We start from the raw sequence: 15,071 nt of genomic DNA on the forward strand, positions 1-15,071 counted from the left end.
AGTTGGAAAACACTTCTTTCTTGATGAGACAATGGTACACAAACATTTTTCCACCGTTATTACAAGCAAAAGATGATCCTAATCCTTTTTTTACGTAATATAAACGTTGAAAGTTGGTTTTATACGTTTTAAATAAACTCGTTTAGTGATAGTTTCAAAATGACAGACAATTTATGTCATAGGCTTGTCTTTGATGCATTTTAATTCATTTGCTTTGAATTCAATGTGCTGATATACAGTCTCGCTATTTTTGTGGAAATATATGTAAAGCTTCTCGTACAATTGCCTTTCTTTTTGGAACGTGTGTGATATATTTGATATTGTGAAGGGAAAATACTACTACAATGGGACATAGAATGATCGTTATATTTGATCCTCACATGAGCCTGTGTAACATCACAAACTGTGCGAATCAAGTCGTTTTTATTAAAATGCTTCACATTTGCAAAATAATCGAAGGAAATTTCGGCCATAACATCTAATAACATGGCAAAAAAATTAACTCAAGATTTACCTGCGCACCATATTGTAGTAAGTGTATCAAGTTTCCTATGTCGTTTCGCTGTGTACCTTTGTCACTACGCTGTCTTTTGTGCAAACATGGAAAACCGCTTAACAAATAAAGTTACACTAACACTCCCAAATTCAACTCTGTTTTAACTTCGTTAACTTGTTCTTTACTGTTATGACAATCGTTATAGGCAATGTAGTGTATTTGTTTACACACAAACCATCAACCCCGTGTGGTTAAAGTAATACTCATATAAAGGGAACATATATCGCCCCTCACATACACCTGAATCAAAAGGTTTATATGTGATGTGGCCAAAAATAACTGAATGTTTACTGAGAGTCTGATTGCAGTCAGACGTTCAATGACAAACCAAACAACTAAAAGCTGGAAGATTATTTCGATCCTCAGAACAAAGTCGGGAAGATTTGTAAATGTACATATCTGACGTCACTCAACTCGGACACAGAAAAGATAATTCAAATGACAACCAGTAAATCAGAAATACAACACAACAAATGAACAAGTACACCACATGTATTAGTGTATCGAATAAAAAACGATAAACGTTACTTGCACAGAAAAAAGCATGTTACTTGTTCAACATTGTGTACAATGGAAAACCACCTTTAACAAAGATGCGAAAGAAATAAAGAAATAAAGTCATTAATTTTATCACTGGTGGCGTGAACAGATTCTTGCGGAACAACTGTGGTCATTTCCCATGTGTCGATGTATGATACATAGGGTAGATCAGATAAATAACTTCGTAGAATTCGATCCGTTCTCATGTAAAGCCACTCGCTCAGAATTACCTCAAAACTTTTTCTAAAACGCACAGCGCCACGTAAAACGACTTTAGTTTTAGGGAGGCGTTTGTGCAAATCAATTATCGCATGTTTTATTCCTGATGCTCGTTCAATTATGACAAAAGGATCATATTGAAGAAAATGTGCACCGATATTAAACACCAAAATAACACTACGATTTGTTGTAATATCTCGTAACGTATCCACAATGTAAGGACGACTGTCTGGGGGACCTGGGTTGTGTAATGGGTTGCCATGTGCCCGGTAATGAAGATGAATGTCAAATTTTTTACTGATAGCATTTCGTCCCATTGACCAGAAACGATTACTTAATGGTGAGGGTAGGTCTTTAGCTTGCAACAAAGACAGTAAACCACTTGTGTACCATTGTCTCATTGTAGAATCACCAACAAAATATATTGATTTATGTTGAAGGCATTCCCCGGCCATCTTTGCAGTCTTATGTTTATTGTCACAAAGCAATGAGTTCCATTGGCCAGCGTAGTAATATCCGTTTGGAGAGCTGTAATTTGTTGCACAAAGATGTTGTGTTGGATTGTTTGATTTGCATTTTTCATTACTTTTCAAACTGTCATTTATGTTCCCATTCACAAAAATAAGTTTTCCGGAATTATTCAACTCCACTTGAAAGTTAACTCCAGTTTTGTGTAGCGGTTCCGAGCCAAGGTTTTTGTCCGGATGATCCTTTTTAATTTCTATCATGGGAACCACTTTCGGACAAATTGTAGTTGGCTGTGGAGCAACGCATTTCCATATAATCCCTTGACCAAGTCTGGAGTAGTCACAAACCGGGGACTGATTGCTAAATTTCAGATATAGATTGATTATTAAGCCCAAATTTTTCAAAAAAATTTGATCCAACCTAGTGATAGCTAGGCTGCATTGCCTGGGCTGCTAAGCCTGGAAACCTATTGATCAAACTTTAGTATGCTTTAACTGGTTTCAAAATAACATAAAACTGTTAACACACCTTACATTTACGTCACACATCATAGTATTTCCATTGGAAAGAACTGCATATGGAACGGTTTCAGTGAATTCACAAACGTTGCTTTCCTCACAATAAGTTCCACTACCGCCTCACTGGAGTGAACGAGTTCTATAATTAATTTGAACTTCCCAGGAAAGGGAAGAAGTGTTTTCCAACTGTAAGTTCCATTTCCGTGATCATTCAACATCACTGCTATGCCATCATTTGTGAGAAAACCATTCTCATTAACTCTCAGAAGCCTATGATTTTGCATTGATAACGCATCTATTTGATTATCGGTTTCAAATACGTGTAAAGAGTTGGACAAATAACAAAAAATGTTGCTACAAAAACATACGGAAAGCTCAAATTCATCAATGGGGTGGGTTATATTTCTCACCTGGCACGAAAATGATCTCCTCCGTGTTTCTTCGCAACTCCATTAAAGTCTCTTGCTTCAATTAATCCTTCTAACTTCTGTCCAACCGTGTAGTTAACATTACTTGATGTAATGATAACAGATAACTTAGGATCTGTGGTTTTGGAAATGTTTTTCGGCCATTCAACTTCTCCCTGTTCGATTTTAGTGAGAAGGTCGTCTACTTCAGACATGTATTTTCTCCATTCGTATGATCCAAACTTATTCCAAATATCCTTCGTTATTGTAACTGCTCGGGGGAAGTTCCCATTGTAGCTGACTGGCAGATTAACACAGAGATCCAAATACAGCAAAGTACTCATTACAGCCACAACTAAGACTGTGACCAGTCGAAATCTTACAGTTTTTCGTTTCATAATAGTGCTGTCCCTGTAACAGATGGACGGAAAAATGTGAATAGTATTATGTTTAAAGTAGCACCAATTTGTTGCTGCAAGACACAAACAAGTATTTCGAATTTGCTTCTCAGAGGTTTTTTCAATCAATGATGTTAAGCCTGACTTTAAACAAATATTTCCAACATGGTAAGCTGGCCACTGATTCGACCTAACAAGTCTCATCACTTCAGCTATGATGTGACTTTCAACGATCTTGACAGCTGAATAGCCGTCAGGTGACTTTACAGCCGCCATTAACCATTGGGTATCAAAGCAAGTGTAATCCGCGCGAAACTAGCTAAGGTGGAAACACTGTGGCCAAGCTGGCTCTATTGTTTATACATGACTTTCCCAACATGCTTATCTGAAAAAGGTTCTTTTTGATAACTGCCAAAGGAAACAACTTATTATGCTCTACATTCACTAAAGAACGAAACGAACACGTTTACAAATCTTAGGTCCCCATGACGAATTATACAGTTTCGCACTGCGTTTCAGTGTGTGCCTATTCACGCACTGTGTGTGTGCAAACAGGCCAAACCACTAAATCAATGAATAAAGAGAAGTTGCTACAAAATCAAGCAGACAAAGGGGGTTTTCCCACAAACATTACAGTTATTACATCGGAATGCTTTCAACACAAATCAACGTATTTTGCTGGTGTTTGATTGCATTGGTACCAACACAACTTGTTTTGAATCATTCGAACGAACAATTGGCTCAATGGCTGGGCAATGTGACATATTGACAGGTTACAACATGCTATCTAAGAAGGCTGTGAACCGTGACGTCGGGATGTTAACTAGAGATTGTTACAATCTCACCACAATGTCGTTTATGTTGATTGTAGGTCTTGAACAAGGGATATGCGTATGCTTGGGTGTTGGAACTAAAATATTTTGCTGCCGGACCGGGTACATGATGATACATATTCCCTTTGTTCTTAATTCCAGTGGTATGAAACAGTACGCTGTCACTGATAACACCATCAATATGTAGAAGAATAGGATTTTGTCACACGTTCAGCGCAGACTTGATATATGTTTGTTGTACGAGGCGAAGGTAATGTTGTAAAATCTTTTAGTTCCTGTTCGTAATTTTCTCATAGTTATCGTATTCAAGAAATAAAACTTTACCGTCGTTATCGGATTTACAAATCACTATTTGTTTCAAAGAAGGGAGGTTGGCTAGTTTAATGAGACCATGTCAAAGTTCTTTGCTGAGTTTTTTTAAATCTTGAAAGTTTACCATATTGATCAAGTTTCGCAGTTTGCAACCACACACCGTGGTTGTTAGTACAAGCCATTACCAACACCGAATGGGCCAATACCACTTCGCCAGACATTAACCTGCCGAAACTACGGTATTAATGCAGCCACCTGCCTTCCATGTGGTAATCAATACTTTGGCCAAACGAAAAACAATATATCCACTCGATAGAACGGGCATCGATCCGTTTGGAAATCTGAAAGGTAATGGAAACACCGACCGAGCTGCGTTACTTCACAACAGCAATGTACAACGTAAGCACCACCGAATGGCAAAATGTTGTCAAGTTGTCTTCAATTGTGAACCTTTATTGCGCGTTTCAAAAAGCGAATGCCGGCATAACGCAGGCTCATTTTACACAAACACATACGTTGCAAAGGAAAAGCGATTGTAGGTGAAGCTTTTCACATAAGAGAGCTGCAGACAGGGTGTGTACACGCACTTTTTCGACCTGCAAGGTATCTTCAGTGCAGCTGTTGAGAGTGGCACTGTGCTAGCTTTTACACAAGCGGGCACACTAATTTCCACTTAGTGTCTACTTCGGTCCGTTGGGTACCCTATACTGAGTACCAAACAACAGAGACGAACCACTGTGGAGCGCACTATGGCCAAACGGATCTGCTTGGTAACCGATAGTGCTAAGGCAAAATCACCAATGCAACATTGCACAGGTGGAAACAGTGCGTGTACACACCCTGTCTGCAGCTTTGCAATAATATGGCTTTTACATTGTAAATAACACGAAGTGTCTCTGAGATATTTAACAGTGTCTCGATGGCCTGAGCGGTAATTGAGTCTCTTCGATTGTTAAACCTGCTTCTACCCCGTTCTGTAAAGCAACCAGAACTAGGATCTCTTCCCGAATAATTGTATTCATTTCTGTTATCTTCTTCATTACGACGGTACATTACAACTTTCAATACAACGTTGATAGAATGTCAGCAAATATAATATAATCGAGCCCGATGCAAAGAAGTGAATTAACAGGCGCACATGACTATTTATACTTGGATTATCGGAAGCAAATTGGTTGGTTTAGTCACGTGCCGTTATACATCACTTGGGTTAATATAATACGAGAACAAAGGTGTAGTGTGACATAAACATAGGAAAACATTTTATGTGGTAAACAGGATGTTGAATGAATGGGATTTTGCAACTTGTGCATTGCTGTACACGAAACATTACGAAATGTAAACACTGAATTCTGTGACGTATGTTACAACATATAGTTCCACAAAAATCGAGACACAGTTTCAGCTCATAGAATTCAAAACAAATGAACTAAACTGTAGCAGAGACAAAAATATAACATAAATTATCTGTGATTTTGAAACCAGCATTTTTTGAAACACTTCAACACAAATGCGAAAGACACAAAGAAATAAAGTCAATAATTTTATCATTGGATGGATGAACAGTATCTTGTGGTACAACAGTGGTCATTTCTCAAGTGTCAATATATGAACCACCTTCAACAGAGATGCGAAAGAAATAAAGAAATAAAGTCATTAATTTTATCACCGGTGGCGTGAACAGATTCTTGCGGAACAACTGTGGTCATTTGCCAAGTGTCGATGTATGATACATAGGGTAGATCAGAAAAATAACTTCGTAGAATTCGATCCGTTCTCATGTAAAGCCACTCGCTCAGAATTTCCTCAAAACTTTTTCTAAAACGCACAGCGCCACGTAAAACGACTTTAGTTTGAGGAAGGCGTTTGTGCAAATCAATTATCGCTTGCTTTATTCCTGATGCTCGTTGAATTATGACTAAAGGATCAAATTGAAGAAAATGTGCACCGATATTAAACACCAAAATAACATTACGATTTGTTGTAAAATCTCGCAACGTATCCACAATGTAAGGACGACTTTCTGGGGGACCTGGGTTGTGTAATGGGTTGCCATGTGCCCGGTAATGAAGATGAATGTCAAATTTTTTACTGATAGCATTTCGTCCCATTGACCAAAAACGATTACTAAGTGGTGAGGGTAGGTCTTTAGCTTGCAACAAAGACAGTAAACCACTTGTGTACCATTGTCTCATTGTAGAATCGCCAACAAAATATATTGATTTATGTTGAAGGCGTTTCCCGGCCATCTTTGCAGTCTTATGTTTATTGTCACAAAGCAATGAGTTCCATTGCCCAGCGTAGTAATATCCGTTTGGAGAGCAGTAATTTGTTGTACAAAGATGTTCTGTTGGATTGTTTGATTCGCATTTTTCATTACTTTTTAAACTGTCATTAATGTTCCCATTCACAAAAATAAGTTTTCCGGAATTATTCATCTCAACTTGAAAGTTAACCCCAGTTTTGTGAAGCGGTTCCGAGCCAAGGTTTTTGTCCGGATGATTTTTAATTTCCATCATGGTTACCACTTTCGGACAAATTGTAGTTGGCTGTGGAGCAACGCATTTCCATATAATCCCTTGTCCAAGTCTGGAGTAGTCACAAACCGTGGACTGATTGCTAAATTTCAGATATAGATTGATAATAAAGAACAAATTTTTCAAAAAAAATTGATCCAACCTAGTGATAGCTAGGCTGCATTGCCTGGGCTGCTAAGCCTGGAAACCTATTGATCCAAATTAAGTACGCTTTAATAATAATAATTTTATTTTTTCCTGTCGTGATAGCAGTGTAATGCGCTGTAAACATGTGCAGTGAACAGACGAGATCCGAACAGCTTTGAACCGTAGGCGGTTATCGAGAAGCTGCCGGGAGAAAGCTGGTTTAAAAATAACACAAATTAATTAACACACCTTACATTTACGTCACACATCATAGTATTTCCATTGGAAAGAACTGCTTTGAACGGTTTCAGTGAATTTACAAAGGTTGCTTTCCTCACTATAAGTTCCACCACCGCCTCGCTGGAGTGAACGAGTTCTATAATTAATTTGAACTTCCCAGGAAAGGGAAGAAGTGTTTTCCAACTGTAAGTTCCATTTCCGTGATCATTCAACATCACAGCTATGCCATCATTTGTGAGAAAACCATTCTCATCAACTCTCAGAAGCCTATGATGTTGCATTGAAAACGCATCTATTTGATTATCGGTTTCAAATACGTGTAAAGAGTTAGACAAATAACAAAATATGTTGTTACAAAAACAATCGGAAAGCTCAAATTTTTCAATACGGGGGTTATATTTTTTTACCTGGCACGAAAATGATCTCCTCCGTGTTTCTTCGCAACACTCTTAAAGTCTCTTGCTTCAATTAATCCTTCTAACTTCTGTCCAACCGTGTAGTTAATATTACTTGATGTAATGATAACAGATGATTTGGGATCTGTGGTTTGGGAAATGTTTTTCGGCCATTCAACAACTCCCTGTTCGATTTTAGTCAGAAGGTTATCTACTTCAGGCATGTATTTTCTCCATTCGTCTGATCCAAATTTGTTCCAAATATCCTTCTTTGTAGTAACGGCTCGGCGGAAGTTACTACATTGTTGCTGATGGGCAGATTTACACAAAGATCCAAATACAGCAAAGTACTCATTACAGCCACAACTAACACTGTGACCAGTCGAAATCTTATAGTTGTTCGTTTCATAGTAATCCTGTACCTGTAACAGATGGACGGAAAAATGTGAATAGTTATGTTTGAAGTAGCACCAATTTGCTGCTGCAAGACACAAACAAGCATTTCGAATTTGCTTCTCAGCGGTTTTTTCAATCAATAACGTTAACCCTGACTTTAAACAAATCTTTCCAACATGGTGAGCTGGAGACAGTGCCACTGATTCGACCTAACAAGTCTCATGAGTTCAGTTATGATGTGACTTTTAACGATCTTGTCAGCTAAATAGCCGTCAAGACATTCGTATTCTTGTGACTGTACAGCCACCATTAACCATAGGGTATCATAGCAAGTGTAATCCGCGCGAAACTAGCGAAGGTGGAAACATTGTGGCCAAGCTGGCTCTATTGTTTATACATGACTTTCTTAACAAGTTACCTGTGGTAAAACAGAAGCAATTGTGTAACTACAGATCTGGAAATGTGCAATGATTCTAAGCAAATAAATACCTTTGCCTCCGAAAAGGTCGCATAAATCTTTGTCTACTAAGTACCACGATGTAACAGAGGCAAAAAAACTTTCTCAATCGGCATCGTTTTTAATGATTATGAACTACAACATTCATTTCACTACAATTCCCATTTTGCGGGCACGTAAACTGAGGACCAAAGCTCGCTCGTTTAATGGTCTGTTAGTTCTTCACGGCTCGATGCCGCAAGCTCGCTCGCAAACCATTTCGTCGGCAAAATCTGGTGATGACATAAGTTTACCAACACAAATTGTTTTTAATCATTCGGCCGAACAATTGGCTCAATGGCTTAGCCATATGACATCAACATTAATCGCCTTATATTACCTAATAAAAAGTACGTGTAAGGCGGTTGTGAACCTTTATTGCGCGTGTCAAGATAACGAATGCCGGCATAACGCTAGACACGAGAAAGAGTAAAAGAAACCTTCGGCACAGCCTACCGGCAAAACACAAGCGCTACGCAGCCACCCCCTGGAAGCGCTCATATACTCAACTATTATCTTTTCGGAGGTCGCCCTCTGCGGGGTGGTGGGGCAACTTAAAATCTGATGATGACAGAAGTTTACCAACACAAATTGTTTTTAATCATTCGGCCGAACAATGGCACCAATTTGTTGCTGCAAGACACAATCATGTATTTCGAATTTGCTTCTCAGCGGTTGTTTCAATAAATGATGTTAAGCCTGATTTTAAACAAATCTTTCCCACATGTTCAGCTGGAGACAGGGCCACTGATTCGACCAAACAGGTCTCGTCAGTTCAGCTCTGATGTCACAGACTTTACAGCCGCCATTACCGATTTGGTATCAAAGCAAGTGCAATCCGCGCGAAACTAGCGAAGGTGGAAACATTGTGGCCAAGCTGGTCTATTCCCCATACATAACTTTGCCAACATGCTTATCTGAAAAAGGTTCTTTTTGATAACTGCTAAAGCAAACAACTTAGTATGTTATACTTTCACTGAAGAACGAAACGAACACCTTTAAAAATCTTAGGTCCTGGTATGAAACAGTACGCTGTCACTGATAACACCATCATTATGTAGAGGGATAGGATTTTGCCACACGTTCAGCGCAGAGTTGATATAGGTTTGTTGTACGAGGCGAAGGTAATGTTGTAAAATCTTTTAGTTCCTGTCCGTAATTTTCCCATAGTTATCGTATTCAAGAATTACAACTTTACCGTCCTTATCGGATTTACAAATCACTATTTGTTTCGAAGAAGGGAGGTTGGCTAGTTTAAAGAGACCATGTCAAAGTTCTTTGCTGAGTTTTTTTTAATGTTGAAAGATTACCTTATCGCCCAAATTTCGCAGTTTGCAACCACACGCCGTGGTTGTTAGTACAAGACATTACCAACACCGAATGGGCCAATACCACTTCGCCAGACATTAACCTGCCGAATCTGCGGCATTTATGCAGCCACCTGCCTTCCATGTGGCAATCAATACTTTGGCCAAACGAAAAACAATATGTCCACGAACGGGCATCGATCCGTTTGAAATCTGAAAGATAATGGAAACACCGACCGAGTTGCGTTACTTCACCACAACAATGTACAACGTTAGCACCACCGACATGCCAACATGGCAAAATGTTATCAAGTTGTCTTCACAGAACAGCCCCCAGTCCATTTATTAGACATATTTGAAGACAAAGGGATTCACAAAATCAAGGCAAAAATCAACATTAATCGCCTTTTATTGCCTCATAAAAAGTACGTGTAAGGCGGTTGTGAACCTTTATTGCGCGTGTCAAGAAACAAATCCGGCATAACGCCACGTTCACTAGACACGAGAAAGAGACAAGGAAACCTTCGGTACAGTCTACCGGCAAAACACAAGCGCTACACAGCCGCCCTCCAGAAGCGGACATGTACTCAATTATTGTCTTTTCGGGGGTCGCCCTCTGCGGGGTGGTTGTATAGGTTGCGGAAGCCGAGATGAGCTGGTTTAAGTCGATCTTTCGTGACTTAAGAATTCAATGAAACTAGCAGAAGTTTCGAATTGAGTCAGCTGATTTATTAGTAAAAAATCGATTTCGCCTGAACTGGCATCCTCAGTTTCTGCAAATTCGAATTTGCAAATAAACACAGAAAGCTATACGGTAAATAAATCCAAGAATAAAATACATTAAAATAAAATATAATAAAAAGAATATATAATAAAACTACTAAAGTTAAAAAGCAAGAAACCCTGTACTGCTGTCTTCCCTATGCACTACACTGCAATGGAAGGCGTTCGGACTTCAGAGGCGCAAAGATTAGCCGAATGACGTGACACGCAACGCTACACCACCTGCAGCACGAACGTATACGCCGTAAACACAACACATGAGAACGTAGAAAGGGCGATGATAAAAACCAATGAACAGGAATACGTTGCAACCGTGGGACACATCAATAAACCATCAACAAGATATTATTCACCGAATTCTGGGAATGATCATTTTTTGAATGTTTATTGAGGCCTGCGTAAGGTTTAACCATTTGGCTTCGCAAACATCCAGCCTGTTGACCATCGGTTGTTCAACAAATGTTACTGCAAAACAGCTTTCATTGGGCTGGTGTTGACTTGACGAGTGTGCGCTTAAGTAATGGTGGCGCAGGGCCGTCTTGCCGGTACTCCTCCGTTTTGCGTAGTAGTTTTGCGCAAACTTAAATTAATTAACCTTTTAGACCACAAATCTATGTGTCTGTTATTGTAAAAGCGAGACCAGTGCCTTAGTCAAAAGCTGCAATGATCAGACCTTACAGGAAGAAACAATGTGTAAACCTGTCTTTAGCTTTCAAGGATTTCATTTGCTCATCTTTATTCTATTTTTAATGGAATAATTTCCATATTATCCGCCTAGCCTTAGAACGCCAACACTTCACAATTCGTTGAAGCCTCTGTCAACTCATATCCTTACTCACAACAAAACACTGATAAGTTCAAGATATCAGTTTCAGTGCTTATTCATTCCACGGGTAAATCCAATGCATTTCCTTCACTCGTGGTAAGCAACAGGAGGGTTTAGTTTAGCCCTCCACTGTCTCTGACAATATTCAACTACTCTGGTGACTTCAACCATTGAGGAAACTTCCATAAAAGCTCAACACAGGAAACAGAATACTCCCACGTCCAGTGACTCTCAACTTTTATGAACCCGGTGACGCATTTCCCGCTAACAAAATGTTACGCACACTCAACAAAAAATGTTGCCCATTTTAGGGAAAATGAAACTACGGTTTTATTAAACTTTCTTAGGTGTGAATTCAATAACATATAACAAAACTTTTATCATTGCAGCAACGGAAAGGCGACGGAATATGATATGGCATAAAATTCGTTACTCCTTCAAGTAAAAGCTTGTGAATCCCCAATTAATGGGTCGAGGCTTCTTTACGCTCTTCGATTCCTTTCAATGCAAGGAACCAATATAAGAACTACTTGCTTGCAGTTTTGTATGTGATAAGTCCAGGGATGGCGGGTTTGCGACAATTATAACAAGTACCATAAACAACCACCACACAAATTGTTGCTCGGAGGTGTTTGTTGTGATTGGTCCCTTTCCATAGAATCTTGATCTGGTCTGAGGCGACCCAGGTTCGACCAATTAACTCACCAACCTTGTCTTACTTGCATTTCTCGACGTGATATGACGTCGATGATAGATTTAAGGTTTCTCGCCTTCCTGGTCTCCTCGCCAACTCTATCATATTCACGAGACGAACTTGATTGCACAGCGACCTTCGTGTTGGCTTCAATACCATGATTGCTTTCTGAGTAGGGAGGTTTCAAGCGAAGGCTGAGGCTGCTTGATTACTTCCTTGAACTGGTGATGAATGTTAGGCGAAACCTTTTCTGTTATAACGCAAAAATTCTGACCAGACATCGATAATCTAACCGCGGAACAAAACCAAACTCTGTAATGTCTCAGTCGGTCGTTACTATTCTTATATTTAAAACTCTTCACTGTTTATTACGTTGTTCGAGAATGCGACTTCGATCCATTATATTAAAAGTATAACCTTATTTGGTTCAATATACCTCCACACTGTAGTATTAAACTGATCATTTCCTTCCCGATATGCAACAAAAAGTTCACCGACCCCACAGTGGGACTATGTGGTTGGCGTCAAACACCGACATCTGATGCGAACCGTCTTTACCCATGAGCGACATCTAGCGTCGTTTCAAACACACGCATACTGGAGGGTTTGAAACGGACATATCTCATATGCGTGTTGTCACTTGGTGATAAACGAAAACTGAAAATAGGTTTTGACCACCAGGTATCATTATGATATACGGATCTGACGTTCATCTCGCGAAAAACAACAAAAATACACTTTTTGTTGAAAAAAGATTGTATTTTCTGACGTTTCGCCTGTACGAACAACTAGGCTTCTTCAGAGAATAAAACAAACATAGTAGCGAACCCACGGGCAAAGAAATTAAGCGACGAAAAAGTACAATAACGCGCAACAGTTAAAACACAGCGGGACATAAATCAATGGACAACATCAATCGCGGGTAAAACGGCCAAACGTTGGAAACAAAGGCCAAGAACTGTTACGGGCGAAATTGTGGAACACGGGCGAAAGTACTTTTCAATCTTTACGATTTAAGATATTAGGTAACGAATTAATATAATAATTTTCCATAACAAACCGTTTGGCCAAAATTGTTTCCTGTTTCAATCCTTTTGCTTCCTTCCAATTGATACGGTGGTCGGTGTCAAGCATAGGGCAGATTTATTGGGTTCCACATTGCGTATAGCTGCTTTGTGTTCTATAATACGAGATGTTAAATTGCGCTTTGTCTGGCCAATATACACTGTGTTACAATCAAGGCAAGGTATCAAGTAAACTACAGCGGTCATTTGAAGCATGGAAATACGGTCTTTAGGTTTGGGAAACATATTTTCTAAATTGCACACCGGTTTCATGGCAACTTTTACACCAGTGGCGTTGAGTATACGTGATATCTGCTCAGAAACTCCCTGTACATATGTTATGGAAGTGAATGCTGTGTATGATTATGTGGGTTTGTGGTGTGTGTGGGGTTTGAGATTTAGGTTAGAGGGAAATTTGTTTAATTTTAGGACGTTCCGAATGTGTTTGCGTTCAACCCTCCGAGTGTGTGGATCGGCAATATGTGTAATCCACAGTGAGTTTTTTGTGTTTCGGGTGGTGAGAGGCCTACACGCAATAACCGCTACTTACAATGCACCTCTCACCATCCGAAATATCAAGGCACTGGTAGCCTATATAGCCATGGCAACATTTAAGTAAACAAATATATATATACCATTCTTTTAAACTTCGGTAAAACCGAAATATCGCAAATTTCTTATCACATATTGACAAATGTTGCTTCTGTTAAAATGAAAATGGACGTGAAAACATACAGTAAGCACATTTACATCCAACTCTCTCGATTTCAAAGAAAGGAAAAAAGGCAACCGCCGCTTGTCGGATTCAGCTTTAATCCGATGTGCACAGTGGTTGAGACGGATTGGATTTCTGAAGATCTTATGCCGAAACGCGACTTAAATTTGGTGATAAATTATATCGCCTTGTAAGAAATTTTGTTTTACGACGAGTGAATATTTAATTGAAATACGCAGGTTTCGAGCCTTGTTTATTTTCTTATATCATTTCTAAGAAATACCTCTTTCAAGAATTCAGATTTGAATCTGATGTTCCAGACCTTCCACCATTACCTTTACGAATGTGACATTGAGAGAAATAATAGCGATTAGAGATTTTATTTCAAAAAACTATTAAGCGTTACGTTTAACAGACCACGTTGTTTATAATTTCAGATCAAAACCAGGGAAAATGAAACCTGCTGGAAATTTTTTTTCCACAGAAATAAAACGATAATAATTAAACATCTCCTACTGTCACAATTAAAATCCAATGAGTTATTCCGCATATCGAAGTTGATTGGACGAGATCTGTCACACCGAGCATTACCATGCATTGGTGTTAAACCGCAAACAACTCACTCACTTAACGAAGTTTTGATCCGCATTATCGATGATCTTAGATAAATGCCTTTACTGTAAGGACTTCCCACACACTTTTCGTCTTTTATATCCATCACTGTTTTGTATTCTGTGTGCGTTATGGCCTTATCACATGATTAGGTTGCTGCCCCTTCCCCGTTTTGTTGCTATGGTCTACTATCACCTTGAGTGTGGCCTCTTGGCGTTTTTGTGTACGTGTTGCCACAGACGTTTTTAATTTTTTAAGGCTTTTCTTGTGACACAGACAATGCAGATGCCAAAAGGCGAAATTAAAATTTCTGTTAAAAAATAAAAATAATAAACTGGCGTTGATCGTTCGAAACGTTTACCAGCATTATGATGAACAGCATTCTAGCTTTGGCTTTTTTATTTATACTATTTAACTCCAGATACTTTGCACCCAAATCACAAGTTTTATTTGTGGATTATAATATGATTGTTTTACTTTTCTGGGGTGTTCCATTCACCAAAACTGGAAGCTTAGTTTTATTGTCTGCATGTAAGTGGTTGATTGATGAGACTTCGCAGGCCGGGCGTTCAAAGTCTACAGTTTTCTCTCAGGTATAAGTTCGAACGTAAACACGAAGACAGGTTGAA

The 15,071-nt window shown here is 39.0% G+C and overlaps 1 protein-coding gene across 1 annotated transcript; it reads right to left on the reverse strand.

Moving 5' to 3' along the window:
* Nucleotides 1-5,870: 5,870 nt before the first annotated feature.
* LOC145906913 (NXPE family member 3-like) lies at nucleotides 5,871-12,451 on the reverse strand. The gene is made up of 5 exons (XM_082994371.1): nucleotides 12,424-12,451; nucleotides 12,077-12,219; nucleotides 7,562-7,971; nucleotides 7,164-7,421; nucleotides 5,871-6,870 (listed from the first exon to the last, which is right to left on the reverse strand). The coding sequence occupies exons 1-5, from the start codon at nucleotides 12,449-12,451 to the stop codon at nucleotides 5,871-5,873; spliced, it is 1,839 nt and encodes a 612-aa protein (XP_082850497.1).
* Between the last annotated feature and the right edge of the window lie 2,620 nt (nucleotides 12,452-15,071).

Source organism: Ascidia mentula, chromosome 6 (genome assembly GCF_947561715.1).
Source record: "Ascidia mentula chromosome 6, kaAscMent1.1, whole genome shotgun sequence".
NCBI classification, from domain to species: Eukaryota; Metazoa; Chordata; class Ascidiacea; order Phlebobranchia; family Ascidiidae; genus Ascidia; species Ascidia mentula.

Bases quoted from the DNA above. Each gene is read 5' to 3' on its own strand.
- LOC145906913 (XM_082994371.1), bottom strand. From the start codon at position 12,451: ATGGATCGAAGTCGCATTCTCGAACAAC. The intron at 12,220-12,423 runs GTAATAAACAGT...CTCCCTACTCAG, and splicing joins AAGTCGCATTCTCGAACAAC to AAAGCAATCATGGTATTGAA. The intron at 7,972-12,076 runs GTAAGACAAGGT...CATCTGTTACAG, and splicing joins TATCACGTCGAGAAATGCAA to GTACAGGATTACTATGAAAC.